This window comes from Bactrocera oleae, chromosome 3 (assembly GCF_042242935.1).
Source record: "Bactrocera oleae isolate idBacOlea1 chromosome 3, idBacOlea1, whole genome shotgun sequence".
Taxonomy (NCBI): Eukaryota; Metazoa; Arthropoda; class Insecta; order Diptera; family Tephritidae; genus Bactrocera; species Bactrocera oleae.
The window spans coordinates 93,189,730-93,204,392 of record NC_091537.1 but is presented as its reverse complement, the minus strand read 5'-3'; the positions used below and the strand labels follow the sequence as shown (position 1 = coordinate 93,204,392).

Sequence of the window (14,663 nt, the reverse complement as noted above, 5' to 3'; positions counted from 1 at the left end):
CTCTTTAAAATCAAAGATAGTCTCAGGTTCATAGCAACCAGTTAAAACTGTAAATATATGTACGAAACCAGAAAAAAAGCAAGGCAACAAAGACTTTGATAAATCATAAATTTAATATTAACTATGATTTTGTTGATTTTTATATTTTTACTCATTCACAGGCCTAATTAAATTTTTTATATTATCTATAAAAAGTTAAAATTTTTTGGTTTGGTAAAGAAAATTTATTTTTTAAGAGCTTTTTTATATGCGACAATTTTCATATAAACTTGAAACTAAAATTTCCTTAACAGTAATGCGATAACGGTATAAACTTTCAGTGTATGAGTCTCTGTATAAAAATTAATAGTAAATATATTAATACTTGGCAGCACTTCACAAATAAAAAAGTTTCCATACAAGAACTTGTTTTAGTTTGTCTGGCAGTTATATGCCGTAGTAATGCGATATGTTCAATTTTTTCAGAGATTGTACTGTTGCCCTAGACAATAATCCAAGTCAAATTTTGTTAAGCTATCTCATAAAAAAAAGTTTCCATTCAATAACTTAATTTTGATCGTTTAGTATGTAACGATAACGGCGGTTCCAACAAATCAGCAGCTGATTGGAAAGAAAAGAATATGCTCAAAATTTAATATCTATATCTCAAAAATTTTGGGACTATATCGCATTACATTGCATTATTTGAAGACAGGTAGACATGGCTCAAACGATTCACCTCAACACGCTAATCATGTATATTAGGGTGGGCCGAAAATCCGTTTTTTTAGAATTTTCATTATTAATAACGAAAATATTTTTTTTTAACAAAGTAAAAAATTTTTCTTAACAAAGTTTTCGGCTCACCCTAATGTATATATATATGTATATATATTAAGGGGTCTCCAACGTAACCTTCTGGGTGTTACAAACTTCGTGGTAAGCTTAATATTCCCTCTTCATGGTATAAATAGTTTCCTCTTACCACTTCCGCAAGACGTCAAGTTGGAACTAGTGCGAAAGCGCCTTGAAAAAATTGGGCTGTTATAAAAATATGCGGTTTTGAATTTGAAGGCCTGCTAGCGTTGTACAAAACTGAAATTTATTCAAGAATATGCGATAAAATAATCGTAATTTTTCATAGTTTTTATTTTTTTTACATATACACATTAATATATATTTGCATATATATTTTTTTCATTTAATTCGTGTTTTTATATACCTAGACTTGCTTATGAGTATTTCTTATTTAGTATTTCTTAGAAATACTATCACTTTAGACTTACAGCTATATACATTAATAAAAGCACACAGCAGATAAAACTATATATTACATTAATACCGATATTTTAAATAAAAAAAGATTTGAAAACTTTTTTCAAAGGTAGCGAGCAAAGAATTTCATAAGCGTAGGTTAGCGGATTTCATCATAAAAGTTACAACAAGTGATGCTTAGTAAGCTTTCGAGTATCTCTCCCTCGTTGATCTGAGTAAATAATATATAACATTGCTGCATATATTGTATATGGTATGGTTAAAATATACATATGTATACTCGAAAATTGTTGGAAATTATTATTATTTTTGCATATTTTGAATAAATAAAAAACAAATTAAAAATCGATTAAATTCTAATTAAAGCTTTAATATTGGACGACAACTTCACAGGAGAAGTGCACTTTAACCATATAAGTACACAAAAGGGGAAAGGGTGAATTGAAGTAAGAATACGAATCTGCTGAGGGGATGATGTTTTCAAAATAGTGTGCAAAAAAAGCTCTTATGTTGGCTCAACAGGTAGCGGAGCTTAGTCAGTTAAGTCATGTTAAGTGCTCAGCATTACATATATACATAGATACAAACATCTTGTGTAATTCAAGCGATAAACCTGATTAATTTTTTATGCAGCTTAGGGCTAAATATATACGTACAAACATACAAACACGCATTTCTAACGGCTACTGTTCAAATTGACTACCTACATGTTTTTGTAATTGTTGCACTTAATCAATACAATATATAATTTATAAATAATGGTAACTACTTTTATATGTATTACATGGTTAGTACACGCAATAAAAGCGTCAAAGAAATGCCTCACTAATACAACGTTTAACATTGTTATCACTTTTTGGTGGTTCCGATTTGTGTTTATTCTCGCTTCTGCACACGAAGCAGTGTCATGGCGGATGTTCCTCTTTGGGTGGGCTCGTCGCGGTGGTGAGTACTGTTTTTGCGGCGCCGCCGCTCTGCGCCTGTAGTACAGTGTAGAAGCCGCTTGCTGCGCCCGGTAGCGGCATGCCCATAACGCTGGCGACATTCATGGCTGAATCGCCATCTTCCATGACAATGGAACTATCGGCTGCTGATGGTATGGTTGGCAGAAAACGAACACCAAGACGTGGTGGCGATGAGTCTTCCTCCTCTTGCACTGCCTCTTGACGCACAAGGCGTGGCTTGGAGGGTATTGTCGAATGTTGCTGCAGTTGCTGTTGCTGTGATTTGCTGCTGTGCGCTGAAACATGAAGCAAATTGTTGATGAAGCTTGTAAGTATATTGAAAGTAAAGGACTTACCCATAATTGATGGTAGTGGCGTCGTACTGCCCGCACTTGAACGCGACAGTCGGAACGTGGATGTACTAGCCGTTGTGGCTGAAGCTGAGCTGTCATTGCGGGAGCTCGACAAATTCGAGTCTTGCGATGTTTTTCGTGTAATCAGCCACGCCGAATGTCTTCGACGATTCGGATCCATCATTTTGAGTGGTATGTTGCAAGTGTGCGGTAGCGTGCCTGCCGATGGTGGTCCATTGCGCCAACTAGATGAACGTGACGAACAGAAATTCTCACTAGATATCGAGCTGGCGCGTGTCTGCTTCTGTTTCTGCTTCAACTCAGCGAACTGATAAAGGTACGGTTCGGTATTGGCATTGTGCGAATGTGTACGCGCGTGGCGATGATTCGATTTGTTCGTTTTACGTGTTCGGCGTCCGTCGAGACGGCGTCTCTCTGGTGTCAATACATCATCATCGTCATCATCGTCCGGATCGGTGCAATGACAACAGATTGCTAAACGATGCCAAGTAATGCATATCCACGAGTCATGCCTTTGATCGCGCTTCTGTAATTTGTGCCAATTTGGCATTTCATTGGGCATCATGCGCAAGCAACGACAACCGGGTGGATGTGCGGCAGGCAACAAGGGCGGGAGTTCTTTCGGCATGCGCACACCGCCACGCCGGCTTAGACCACCGGCTAGTGCTGTGTTAGCGGCAACAGCACCGCGGGTAACACGCGTCTCTTCAAAGTGTTTGCACAGGGTTATGCAATCCTTCTTGAATTGTTTCGTCATAATGGCATAGAGAAATGGATTGCAGCATGAATTTAATGGCAGCACGAATACTGTAAATATCTTGGCTTGCTCTAATGTGATTAGTTGCAGGCCAAATATGGCAGTGATAGAAAAGAAAGCTATGGGAGACCAACAAAGAAAATCGGTAAAAACAAGAAGTGCCATTCGTTTAGCTATGCGTGAGTCATTACTATTCCAGGCCTGTGAGCCACGTATTGCCCAGTACATTTTCAAATAGCAGCCCATAAGCGTCAAGAAAGCACAACCGTTAATGAACATCAACGCAATGACATAGGTTAAACTAGCCACGCCGGTTGTGGTCTCAAATGGTAGACACACGGCAAACTTTCGATAATCTGACACGCCCAACAACGGTAAAGTGGCCATGATTAGCGCAAAGGTCCAACCCGCAGCCATGATGTATGAGGCTTGATGCAGCGATAGACGCTTATTGAGGTGTATCGCGTGGGTTATCGCATAATTACGTTCTAAGGTAATCACCGCTAGCGTGTAAACCGACAATTCTGATGACAGCACTGCCATGAAACCAGAAAACTGGCACGTGCGCGACATCTGCCAGGGAATGGCGAACTTGCGAAACTCCCCCAATGTGCCAGCGTCTACAATGGCTAGTGTGCCGAGGTAAATGCCCATTAAGAAATCTGCGGCAGCCAAATTGCACACCAGAAATCGCGGCACGTCCATTTTGGAACGTGAAAACAACAGCACTATAATGACAGTACCGTTACCTAGCAATGCCAGTAGATAAACAACCCAAATGCCACAGCGCAAAGTCCACCAATCGAATAGATCGGAGCAGGGCAAAAACGGACCCGGCATGGGTAGACATTGTATGGAGCCTGGTGCTACGTCGATGTCCATTGTGCCGAAGAGACCATTACTGAAACCGGCAAAACTGCTGCCGGTCATGCCCATTGAGCTCGTCGTAGTGCCTGTGCCGTCTTCCTCGAAGTATTCCTCGACATAAGTTGGAATATTACCGGGGTAGTTAAAGTCTTGCCCGAAATTATCCCAAATGTCGTGCATTTGGTTGCCAAACTTTTTGCTGAGATTTTCTGTAGGAGAGAAAAACTTATGTAATATCAAATTTTTTGAAGCGTGTAAATATCACTTACGCAGCTGCGGCCAAATATCCATCATGCTATTGTTCCACAAGCTCATGTCGAACTCCGAATCGGATGGAAAGAGCACCGCTTCTTGTACAAGTGGCGGTTTCTTGGCTGCCGACATCGCCACTAACGGTATGAAGGGGCAGCAATGGTAAGCGTACGAAAGTATGAGCGTTTGAATGCGTGGAAAGGTGTCGGGCGCTGGGAACTCGCGCAGCTTCGGATTGTTGAAAGTCTTTAAATGCAGCAGTTTGCTTAGACCAGCCGACGGTAACTCGGGGAAAATATTATTGCCCAAATTTAGGTCTTCCAACTTGGCGAAAGGCATAAAGGCTTCTTTGTGTATAACGGTGATCTCGTTGCCTTCTAGGTCTCTAATGAAAAGGAAGGTGGTTACAAAAGTTAAGATAGAAATCGATTAAGCGGTGTTTAAAGACTGGACGCAGATGTTGAGAAAGTGGTAAAATGGAACGAATTTGTGTGGTATGGAGTGAAAGGGATAGTAATGATACACAGAATAAAATCAAAACGAAATTAATTAAACTAAATGAAATAAAAATTTAGAATATTTTCTAACAGCAATAAGGTTTGAGATATATGAAACTGTATCAAATTGTTTTAATATAATTTACACATACAACAACTGTAACCGTGGTATGCCAAAGAAGGCATCGTAAGGTATCGCTTTTATGCGATTGTATGAGAGCACCAAATCATGGAGTTGTTTAAGGCCGGCGAAGGGTCGCCCACTAAGAGATTCAATGTAATTACTCGAAAGATCTCTGAAAAGAAACGCGAATATTATTGTGTATATTTAAGGAAGGCAACCTTTTACTACTTACAACAGTCTTAATTCTCTGCAATTGGCTAAATTGGGAATGCGCACTAAGGAATTCGTTTTTAGCTCTCTGAAAGAAGTTCAAAAATTAATGTTAAACTATTTAAAAAGACAGTGTATAGGATATAAATTTTTATTTCTGGGACTTACAAGCTTTTCAGTCTTGGTGTTTGACGACACAAATTGGCTGGTACTTCTTTGATACCGGCGCGATCTAGTTTTATAACCTCCAACGAGAAGCAGCCTTCGAGGTCGGGAAAAACCTTAAGTGAACGCACATCGGAAAGAATTCTAATGCAATTGCATAAAAATAATAATAAATTAATGGAGTATGTACTTACACTAACATAGATCGAAAGTTGTAATAAATTTGCTGTTGTTGTTACTCACAATTTTCGCAATCTCGTCATGCCACGCAGCGCTTTCAGCATGATTATGGAAAGGGGATTCGCACGAAAATCAATCGTTTGTAAATTTCTCGGCAAATCCGTTTCATTTATCCAACGCAAGCGATTGCTGGTAACTGATCTGGAAATAGAAACACACTTTACAGAATTTATCACATAAAAAAGCGAAAAAGCGCACAAGAGCTCAATACCTACGAGAAGATAGTTTCGGTAAGTAAACTCAATTGAAAACATATTGTTTACTTTACGATTGTATTCAACTAAATGTACGTGCACCAAACTTGGCGTCGAAACTTCAACTCCACACACACACCCAAAAAAAAAAAACAGAATTGTTGTATGACGAGCAAGTATATGACTTCGTCGCTGACGCAACCTTCAGTGTTGCATTTTAAACACATTCTTATTGCTGCATTTAACATTGTCGTAATTATCCTGTTTACCGCTCAGTAAGTATGAGTGGAAAACTGAACTCGCAAAACCGGAAGAGCATACATTCATGAAAATTTTAAATTATGACAGTGTTGGTGAAGATGCAAAGACCCTGTCGTCAGTTCTGTAAGCCAGCATAGCAAAAACTAAACGAGTCGAAATTAACAGATGAAATGGGAGGTTTTAGTCGGTATTAACATTAGTAAGTCACCAGACTAATGTTCAAGTGCGACATACCCAGAGCGAGACACCTTAGCCCGGAAAACGTTAATTTATTTCCTCCTCTATTAAAACAAAAAAAAAAAAGAAAGAAAATAAAACCTGGTGCTCTGATTCAATTCTGCTGGGTGTTTTCATTTTATTACGTGGAGTGCATGTGCAATGGGAAATGTGAGTTTGTGTGCACCGCTTTATAAACTGTTTATGCCTGCGCATACGCATGTTTATACAATATTTGGCTGTCGACTGCAATTTGAGTCGACACGCTTCGTTTGGCAATGCTTGCTTCCGATTTGGCGGTGAAAGAAGAAGCTGTGCTGGAATTGCACGCTCAGTAGCAGTTACAGTCAATTTAAAGCCTTATCTGTTGCGGAGACAAAAGAAGGCAATATTTTTTAAGCTTCAGGTTTTTCTCGCTAAAATAGTTATTGAAATTCGCCATAAATTTTTTTTTTTGTTTTTTATTATAACTTGTTTAATATTGTTTTAGTTTACGATTTTCATATTTTTATTATGCGAAAATTCAATTTCAATCCTTGTTTCTTGTACCGCATCTTCTAGTGTATAAAACATTTTTGATAAGAATGTTTTACAGGTCTATAGCCGTTTTCGATTCGCCATTGCTCTGCTTGCTATCAAAGCAATAACTCAGTTAGCGAGTTGAATTCATTACAAGAGAGAGTGCTGATATATCAGTAATGCTTTTTTCAGTGTTCAAGTTTTTCCGGTGTAAAGTAAAACTTCAACTTCAAGTTTTACTTTACACATTTTAGACCAATTCTAAGTTTGTGAATGATTCAATTTAGTGTAGCAAATTAATAGCACTTAATAGTTTTAATAAATAAAAAATGTTAGAGTAAAAAGAGAGATGCAACTCAAGTACTAAACAACCAGTTTGTTTGCACAACTGGTATGGTATGTTCGATTCGCTACGCTAAACGAATTGAAGGCAACTTATATACACTGATTATATTAAAGAGAATGTTTATTAAACTTTGTTATCAAAATCTTTATTTCTGATACATAATAAAATCAAAATTTTATTTATAACAATCACAATTTTAGCCTTATATTAGTATAGCCTCATATAACTCTATATAGATTTAGCGCAAACAATGTTGGACCTGCAAAACTCGCGTGAGCTTTGCAAGCGCTGTTCAACAACCAGAAATTGTGTCGCTGCGTGATTCCGCTGACCCAGAGTGAACCGTAAGAGGTTCTCTGAACGATTTGCCCTTAGCAAAGTCGATCTTGCCGTAATTTTAGGTATATTGACTAAACACTGTTCAGACGCGGTGCGTGCAAATATTTTTTCGGACGCTTTTTGCCAAAACTGTATGGAAGAAGGCGAGGTGGAATCGTATAAGCACTTTCGCCTCGATTGCTTAGCTTTTATCAGATTGAGATTGAAATATCACGGTAGACACACCGGCGGCGAACCTAGGAAGTGGCTGGCATTGATATTAACCGCCTTAAGAAATTTGTTGTAAGCTAAAAACGCTTCCATTTATAGGAGTTTTGGGTATTACTTGCACAAGCAAACAACGTGCACAGCTATTCAAGTCCAACGCTATAATCTAATCTAACCTAACATTGTAAGCTTGCTGCTACTTTCAACAAGCTGTTGTAAATTACAAAAAAAAAGTTAAAATCCGAAGAATGTCTATCGCCGGAGCACAGAAGTGTACAAATTCTTGCTGCATCATTTAATATGGCGCTCGTAAATATGCAATGAAATAACACGTTATGATTGCAACTGCAGCATGCCGCCGCCGAAGTGGGTGCAAGCGTTGACGCCGCATGAAGACACATACAAGCGTTGTCGTCAACACTGCGTCATGTTGCTGCTACAAGTTCATATCACAATCTTTTGCTGTCGCTGTGTGTGCGAGCATGTGTTTGTTGTCGCTCCCCAGTGTCTGTTGTCACATATTTCATGCTACTGTAGGGAATGCGCTAAGCGCATACGAACACTGTGTTTGATCCTATTTTCTTCTTATTTCGCTTTGTTTTGTAATAGAAGAAGAAGTTTTGATATTTCCACTTTTAATCTCATTTATGCATTCCGCTTGAGCAAATCGTGTCAATGGCGGTGTGGGCGCTAGCGAGATTGCGATGCAGTGTGTATGTTGTTAGTGGAAGAGCAATTTTGTTTTTGCATGTGTAGTTACACGACACATACTGATGTTTTGCTTTCGAGTGCATTAGTTCGTGAGTGAATGCTTGCGCAATTACCATTTTTTTCATTTATATCACTTGGTTTTTGGCCTAAATTCTTAGCAGTGTCTGAAATAATTTCACTGTCCTTGCAGCATTCCAGCTGGAATTAAGTTAATGCGTCAACATAAATTAATTTGTTGTTATATATTAATTAAGACGCTTGAATCACATGTTTCTGCAATGAGCAGCTATAAAAAGCTAACAGGAAAATATTTACAAGTACTTGAATGTATGTGTAAATTGACTCCTCACCCCTCACATATACACACAGCACTGAGTCATATTTACAGCACTTGTGTATGAATGTTTCTATCTTGACAGCATGCTGCAGTGAAGTTAGTAGAGCTAACAATCGATATGAGCGACATAGCTTACCGTGTCAGCTGAATTATACAGTCTGCATGTGTGCACGTATCCATTGATATTTCTTACACCCGTTTAGATACTGTAAACAGACTTGTAGTACCCGTATTTGTAACTGTATATATATATATATATATTAGGGTGGTGCGAAAAAATGTTGTTTTGTTTTTTTGCTCAGCTTGAGGGCAAAATCTGTAGGTTATAAAATAAGAAAATGTTTGGACAAAAACAAATTTTTTTTTTAAACATCTAGAGACCGTCTCAGTTTAAAAGTAAATTTTCGAGTTAAAATTTTTATTTCGTAAAAAATTTTTGATAAGTGTTCTAGAAGCTGTGCAGAGTCTTCTTTCTAGCTACTTAAAAGTTATCAACTTAAAAATTTTTTTTGTGGTCATTATCGGAGTTTTAAAAAAAAGTCTTAAACGACAACGGAAATAAATTTTGAGTCAAAAACCATCGAATATGGTAATTTTTATGTAGATGTAAAGAGTTTAAGCCAAAAATAATTTTTTCTTGTCCAGAAAAAGTTTGAACTCGAAATTTACTTTAAAACTGAGGACTACACAAATTTTTTTTTTGTCCAAAAATTTTCTTTTTTTATAATCTACAGATTCTTCCCTCAGGCTGAGCAAAAAAAAAAAAAAAATTTTTTCGCTCTACCCTAATATATATATATATATGCGCCTATGTGCGAATATGTACCCATATATTTGTTGTCAACAACCAAATGTTGCTTCGATATTTGTCTTTAGCAACAGCTTGTGGCAATAGCTTGGGATTTACACTAATTTGAAATTACGCCCATTGATGCTTAAGTCAAGTGCATTGAAATTACGTTATGTCATAGTCAGCTGCTGAAGGTGTCATGTGATATATGTATTACCAGCAAGTAGGAAGTTATGGCTGCATAATAGTCTCCTATTAATGTAGCTTTGTACTTTGTTATTACATATTTTATGCATAGGCAATCCTACATGTGCAAAACAAGCGCCTGCAACTCATAGCAGCAGTTGGTCTCCAAGTGACTACAGGACGTATGAGCAACATGAGCTGCCAATAACTGAAGACAATTTACGGCCAAAAATTATAAAAGTTAATGGAGAAGAAGATGCGAATGAAAATGACTTAAATAGTAGAAAAAGAAATTTACAAGCCGAGAGAATCGTTTTGGTTCACTTAATTGCTATCGAAGAGTTATTCTCTCACCTCTCTCTCTCATTGGTTACTTTTATATTTAGTAGCTTAAGCCTTTTTTTGTCACTATACTTTTAAAAGTGTATATTACGTTTGCCATGAGAAAGCAACTTCGAAGTCCTTATAAATAATATTTTATAATCTCAATTTTTGAGATATCGATATGAAATTTTGCACTCGATCTTTACCACCGTAGCAGCTGCTCATTTTTCGGAACCACCGATATCAGATCACTATCGCATATAGCTGCCATAAAAGCTGAACATTCAAATTCAAGTTCTTGTATGGAAAAATTTTTTATTAGACAAGATATCTTCACGAAATTTGATATTGTTAAAGACAACGCTATATTCTTCGCGCATATTTTTCAGAGCGGACCCTAACATAGAATTTCAAATTTATTTATACGTAAGAGATGCAGCTGTGAAGAGTATTATACCGTCGGTGCAGTCGAGGTTAACGTTGTTTCTGGTAAAACAGTTAATGATGAAAATTTTACTTACAGTTCTTGCAAATGCGTTAGTTTGTTCAATCCCTCTGGTAGGCTGTTGATCAAATTGTCATCCAATTCTCTGGGTTGCAGGCAGCATAAGATTTTTGCAGTTAAAAATATATAAAAGCAAGTAAAATTAATTAAAATAATACAACTGCAAGCAAAGTTAATTTGATATTAGTAAATACATTGATAATAAATTAAAAAAAAAAAAAACTATAAAAACTACTTTTTTATTTAGTATGAGTATAATCTGGTGCTTTTTACTCAAACTTGTTCCGATTGTATGCAATGAAGTAACCCAATAACTTCAAATCCTGCAAAACAGCAGCAACATAAGTGAATTATATTGCACTTTTTGCCACTTAGTTAGTTTTCCGATGTAGGATATGTATGTATGTAGATATGTATATATGTGTGATATGCGTATAAGTATACATTTGAAACTCAGCAGCACATCTATCCCATAAATAACATAATGTCTTATCGTGTGCATTCGCAAAGTATTTATCTTCCAGTGGTCACTTGAAATTGCCACATTTCAAACGCTCAATAGCATAAACTACAATAACAATAATAAAGGCAATAGCAATTGCGATTTCCGCAAATAACTTGCACTCGATTTTATGGAAGCATTGACGCCACAAAACTTTTGACTTTTACCTTTTCAACAACAAAGTAGCCGCCGTTCCGTTATAAACACATACACATACATATGTTAGCATGCGTAGGAGCCACTCAGAGCTTTGTTTGTAAACAAATCTTATAAAATATATTTTTATGTGTGTGTGTGTGTGTGTGAAACCCACAAAAAATCCGAAAAAATGTAAAAAACTACTTGATGTGCTGATATTCTCAAGTCGTGTCTTATTGCTTTTCAGCCCGCTCAACTTTTCACTTAACACACTATTGCTCGAGCGCACACACACATAAATAGCTGCTATTGTATTCGGTATATTTCGATTGTGTTTTGCATGTACACTTTTAAATTAGGGTTTTTTGAAATTTACTCTTATGCTTATAAATTGGCAGCGATTTTTATGCTCATGCATTCGCTCACCGAACCAATAACCATTTCTATTCACTAGTATTTGCTTTCGGGTGCTGTCTTTTTGCACTTGTTTCTTTTATTCAATTTTAACTGCGGCCATTTTTCTCTTCCCGCGCATTCATCTTCACTTTCTTGCTGCTATTTGGTTTTTTGTTCATTTGGACTGCGAGTATTTGTTTCTAACCGTTCATTTTGTTTATTGAATTGCTGCAAGGCAATACGTTTCGTGTCCGCTGGCCCAAAGCCACATTCGAATTTTGCTTTTAAATTAATTCCGATAGGATTTCGAGTTTTATTGCTGCCACTCATTTTAATAAAATAACTGTCATTTATTTGGAACTCAATCGTATTTATACTATTGCTGGTTGGTTTAAGTGAGTTTAGTTTAAAAACCGATTGAGATTTTAAATTTTAGCTTTTTTATTTTATTCAGTGATAGATAACAGTACTTGGTACACAAGTTTCTTTGCTTGAAAAACCAAATCTAAAAACTCACCAAAATGTCATTATTATGTAACCTAGTGTGAAATTTTAATCATATTTCGATAGCTTATAGCTTTAAAAATTACATTAAAAAATTTTGAATTAATATCTCAAAAAGGTTTTGAATTAAAGTCTTCTACTTCTAAACGCGTTTTTCACGAAAAATTATTTTTCGAAATTGCTTGAACACTTAGTTGGAGACAAACCATCTGATCGCTATCAAGTTTTCTGCATATTCTGTAAATAGTTCTCTTACAATAATATACCAGTTTTTTGAACTGACCCAAAATCGAATTCTTTGGCTGTCCAAAAACAACACCAATATTGGCTAAAACTCAACCTTTTGTTTGAAAACGCCAACATTTTATTAAGCGTGTAACTCGAAAAATATATATATATATATTTTTCTTCAAGTATTTTCGTGTTTATTTTTAAGAAATGTATTAATATGCGCTTAACATTTTAAAGCCATAGACACAGTCGGTTTTTTTAATTCTCAAAAATCGTCGTTTTTTATTCTGTCATACTACATAGGTGTGCCTCTTAGCTAACTCATTATTTTGGTCCACTCCACTAAAATAAATTATATTAGCATTTACGAGATTTGTATACTCACAACACTTTTAACGCCGTCAGATTCGCAAATGCACTCGAGGAGATCTTCATTATTTGATTTCGCTTTAAAAGACTGTAATAGTAAACGTTTTTACTTAACATAGCATAAATAACAGAAAAATTATATAGTTAACACAACTATTGTATTAAATTCTAACATTTTAATTCTTATTCTTCCTCAAATTCCATGCCTATGTCAAGGTCAGAATTAGAAAATATTTAAAAATATCTTTGCAATAGAAATTATTATATTTTAGATATACATAAGTACAATATATGCTAGGCAAGCTGAGAAGTTCGTATTTTTTCTATAAGAAGCTACCATCTATTTAACCGCTGAATACAGTAGGCTTTCAAAAAGGACTGTTACTGAAAATAATATAAAAAAGAGTCCACGAAATCCGTTACTATTATCGTAAAATGAAGTTCTCAGAAATAATTAATGTTGTAAAGTTTTCAAAGCAATATGCTCATTGGTTTCATGAATGTTTTGAAATGCGAAAGAGTAAACACAAGAGTAAGCACAATCCATTCAGCGTGTCACAAATCAATGAAAGTGCTAGCAAAATTACATAAATTGAGCTTCGAATGGATTGCTCATTTATCGTTTACCATAATTTGGGTTTAGCTGCCGCAAATTTTTTTCTATTCTCAGATTTTAATGGAATCTTTAGCAGAAAGAAATTTGGTATTATTGACAAGTTAATGGTTTGAATTGAGGCCTACTTTGAAGACATATCTTTTACTACAAAAATAGTATCGAACGTTGCAGTATTGCCAAATGCAATAAATTGCTTTCTTCGGTAACTTGTCTAGATAAAAATTGTTTAAATTAAAAACTAAACTTTGCTGCCTACCTATTAGTACTTCCTGCGTTAATAGCATTTTAAAAAAGTTTTGAGCAATGAAAAAGTAGTACAATGTGTAATGAAGAAAGCTTCTTCAAATTTATGTTATATAATATCTAACAAATATTCAAATTTATAACTCTTTACATTAATAACACAAAACACTTTGAAAATTAAGCCTTATTATAATATTTTCACAGTTATTCGATACATCTTCTATATAATCATTATTAAAAATACTTACAGCACCACTAAATTTGGCATATGTGGGAAGTCGTCATCGTTAATTATTGTCAGAAGGTTACTGCCAAGATTTCTATGAACATTTTTATATATAAAGTATTAAATATTAATAAAAAATATTTTATATAAATGTACTAACGTTTAGAAAAAGGTACAGTAGGAAAAATTAACTAAAATTAATTAAATTATTAATTAAAAAACTATTAAAACATTTTTCAAAAACTTGAATATTAAAATAATTGCATTGAAATATTTGGTACTTTCCAATACTAGAATTTTTAATTTATCAAGACAATTGTGTTTATGGTTTGGTTATGTAGCATTTATAAATATGCAAGTCAGAACATTAATTAAAATTTTTTAGACTTTTCTGGAGACTTGTCTATAAAGTCAAGTATTTAACACATACACGCAATAGTTATGGTTCTGTGCTTGGGAGAGTTACAACAATGCTGTTTACTTGTATATAACATTAAATAGCAAATCTATGAAAATATAGGTAGGCGCAGTGTTGGTGCGTGTAAAAAATACATACATACATAAGTGATTCAATAACAGGCAAGTAAGTAAGCAAGTAAGAGTGTAAGAAATAGCTCACAGTGCTTCGAGTGTCTTTAATCCAGCCAAAGCGTTTGTCGGTATCCGATAGAACAGATTTCCCTCAAGCCGCAGCGTGCGTAGCTTGGGCAGATGCTGCAGGCTGTCCGTGTCCATGCTGGCTAAGGCGTTGCCGTTCAGCTGGCTTTGTTATTTTTGTGCACAATATGCATAATTTATTTATTTTATTATAATTTTTTT

At 35.6% G+C, this 14,663-nt stretch overlaps 1 protein-coding gene across 3 annotated transcripts in view; it reads right to left on the bottom strand.

Moving 5' to 3' along the window:
• Positions 1–136: 136 nt before the first annotated feature.
• rk (G-protein coupled receptor rickets) overlaps positions 137–14,663 on the bottom strand; it is a 41,169-nt gene continuing 26,642 nt past the window's right edge. For 2 of the 3 annotated variants that reach the window (XM_036360089.2, XM_036360090.2), the window contains exons 5-15: positions 14,464–14,607; positions 13,867–13,938; positions 12,776–12,847; positions 10,636–10,704; positions 5,688–5,825; positions 5,448–5,588; positions 5,302–5,367; positions 5,098–5,241; positions 4,466–4,833; positions 2,555–4,405; positions 137–2,494 (exon numbers count right to left, since the gene is read on the bottom strand). In XM_036360089.2, coding sequence (XP_036215982.2) covers positions 2,160–2,494; positions 2,555–4,405; positions 4,466–4,833; positions 5,098–5,241; positions 5,302–5,367; positions 5,448–5,588; positions 5,688–5,825; positions 10,636–10,704; positions 12,776–12,847; positions 13,867–13,938; positions 14,464–14,607 — 3,400 coding nt within the window. In that variant the 3' untranslated portion in view covers positions 137–2,159. The remainder of the gene's footprint in view (positions 2,495–2,554; positions 4,406–4,465; positions 4,834–5,097; positions 5,242–5,301; positions 5,368–5,447; positions 5,589–5,687; positions 5,826–10,635; positions 10,705–12,775; positions 12,848–13,866; positions 13,939–14,463; positions 14,608–14,663) is intronic. The other variant, XM_036360093.2, reaches the window with a different exon arrangement.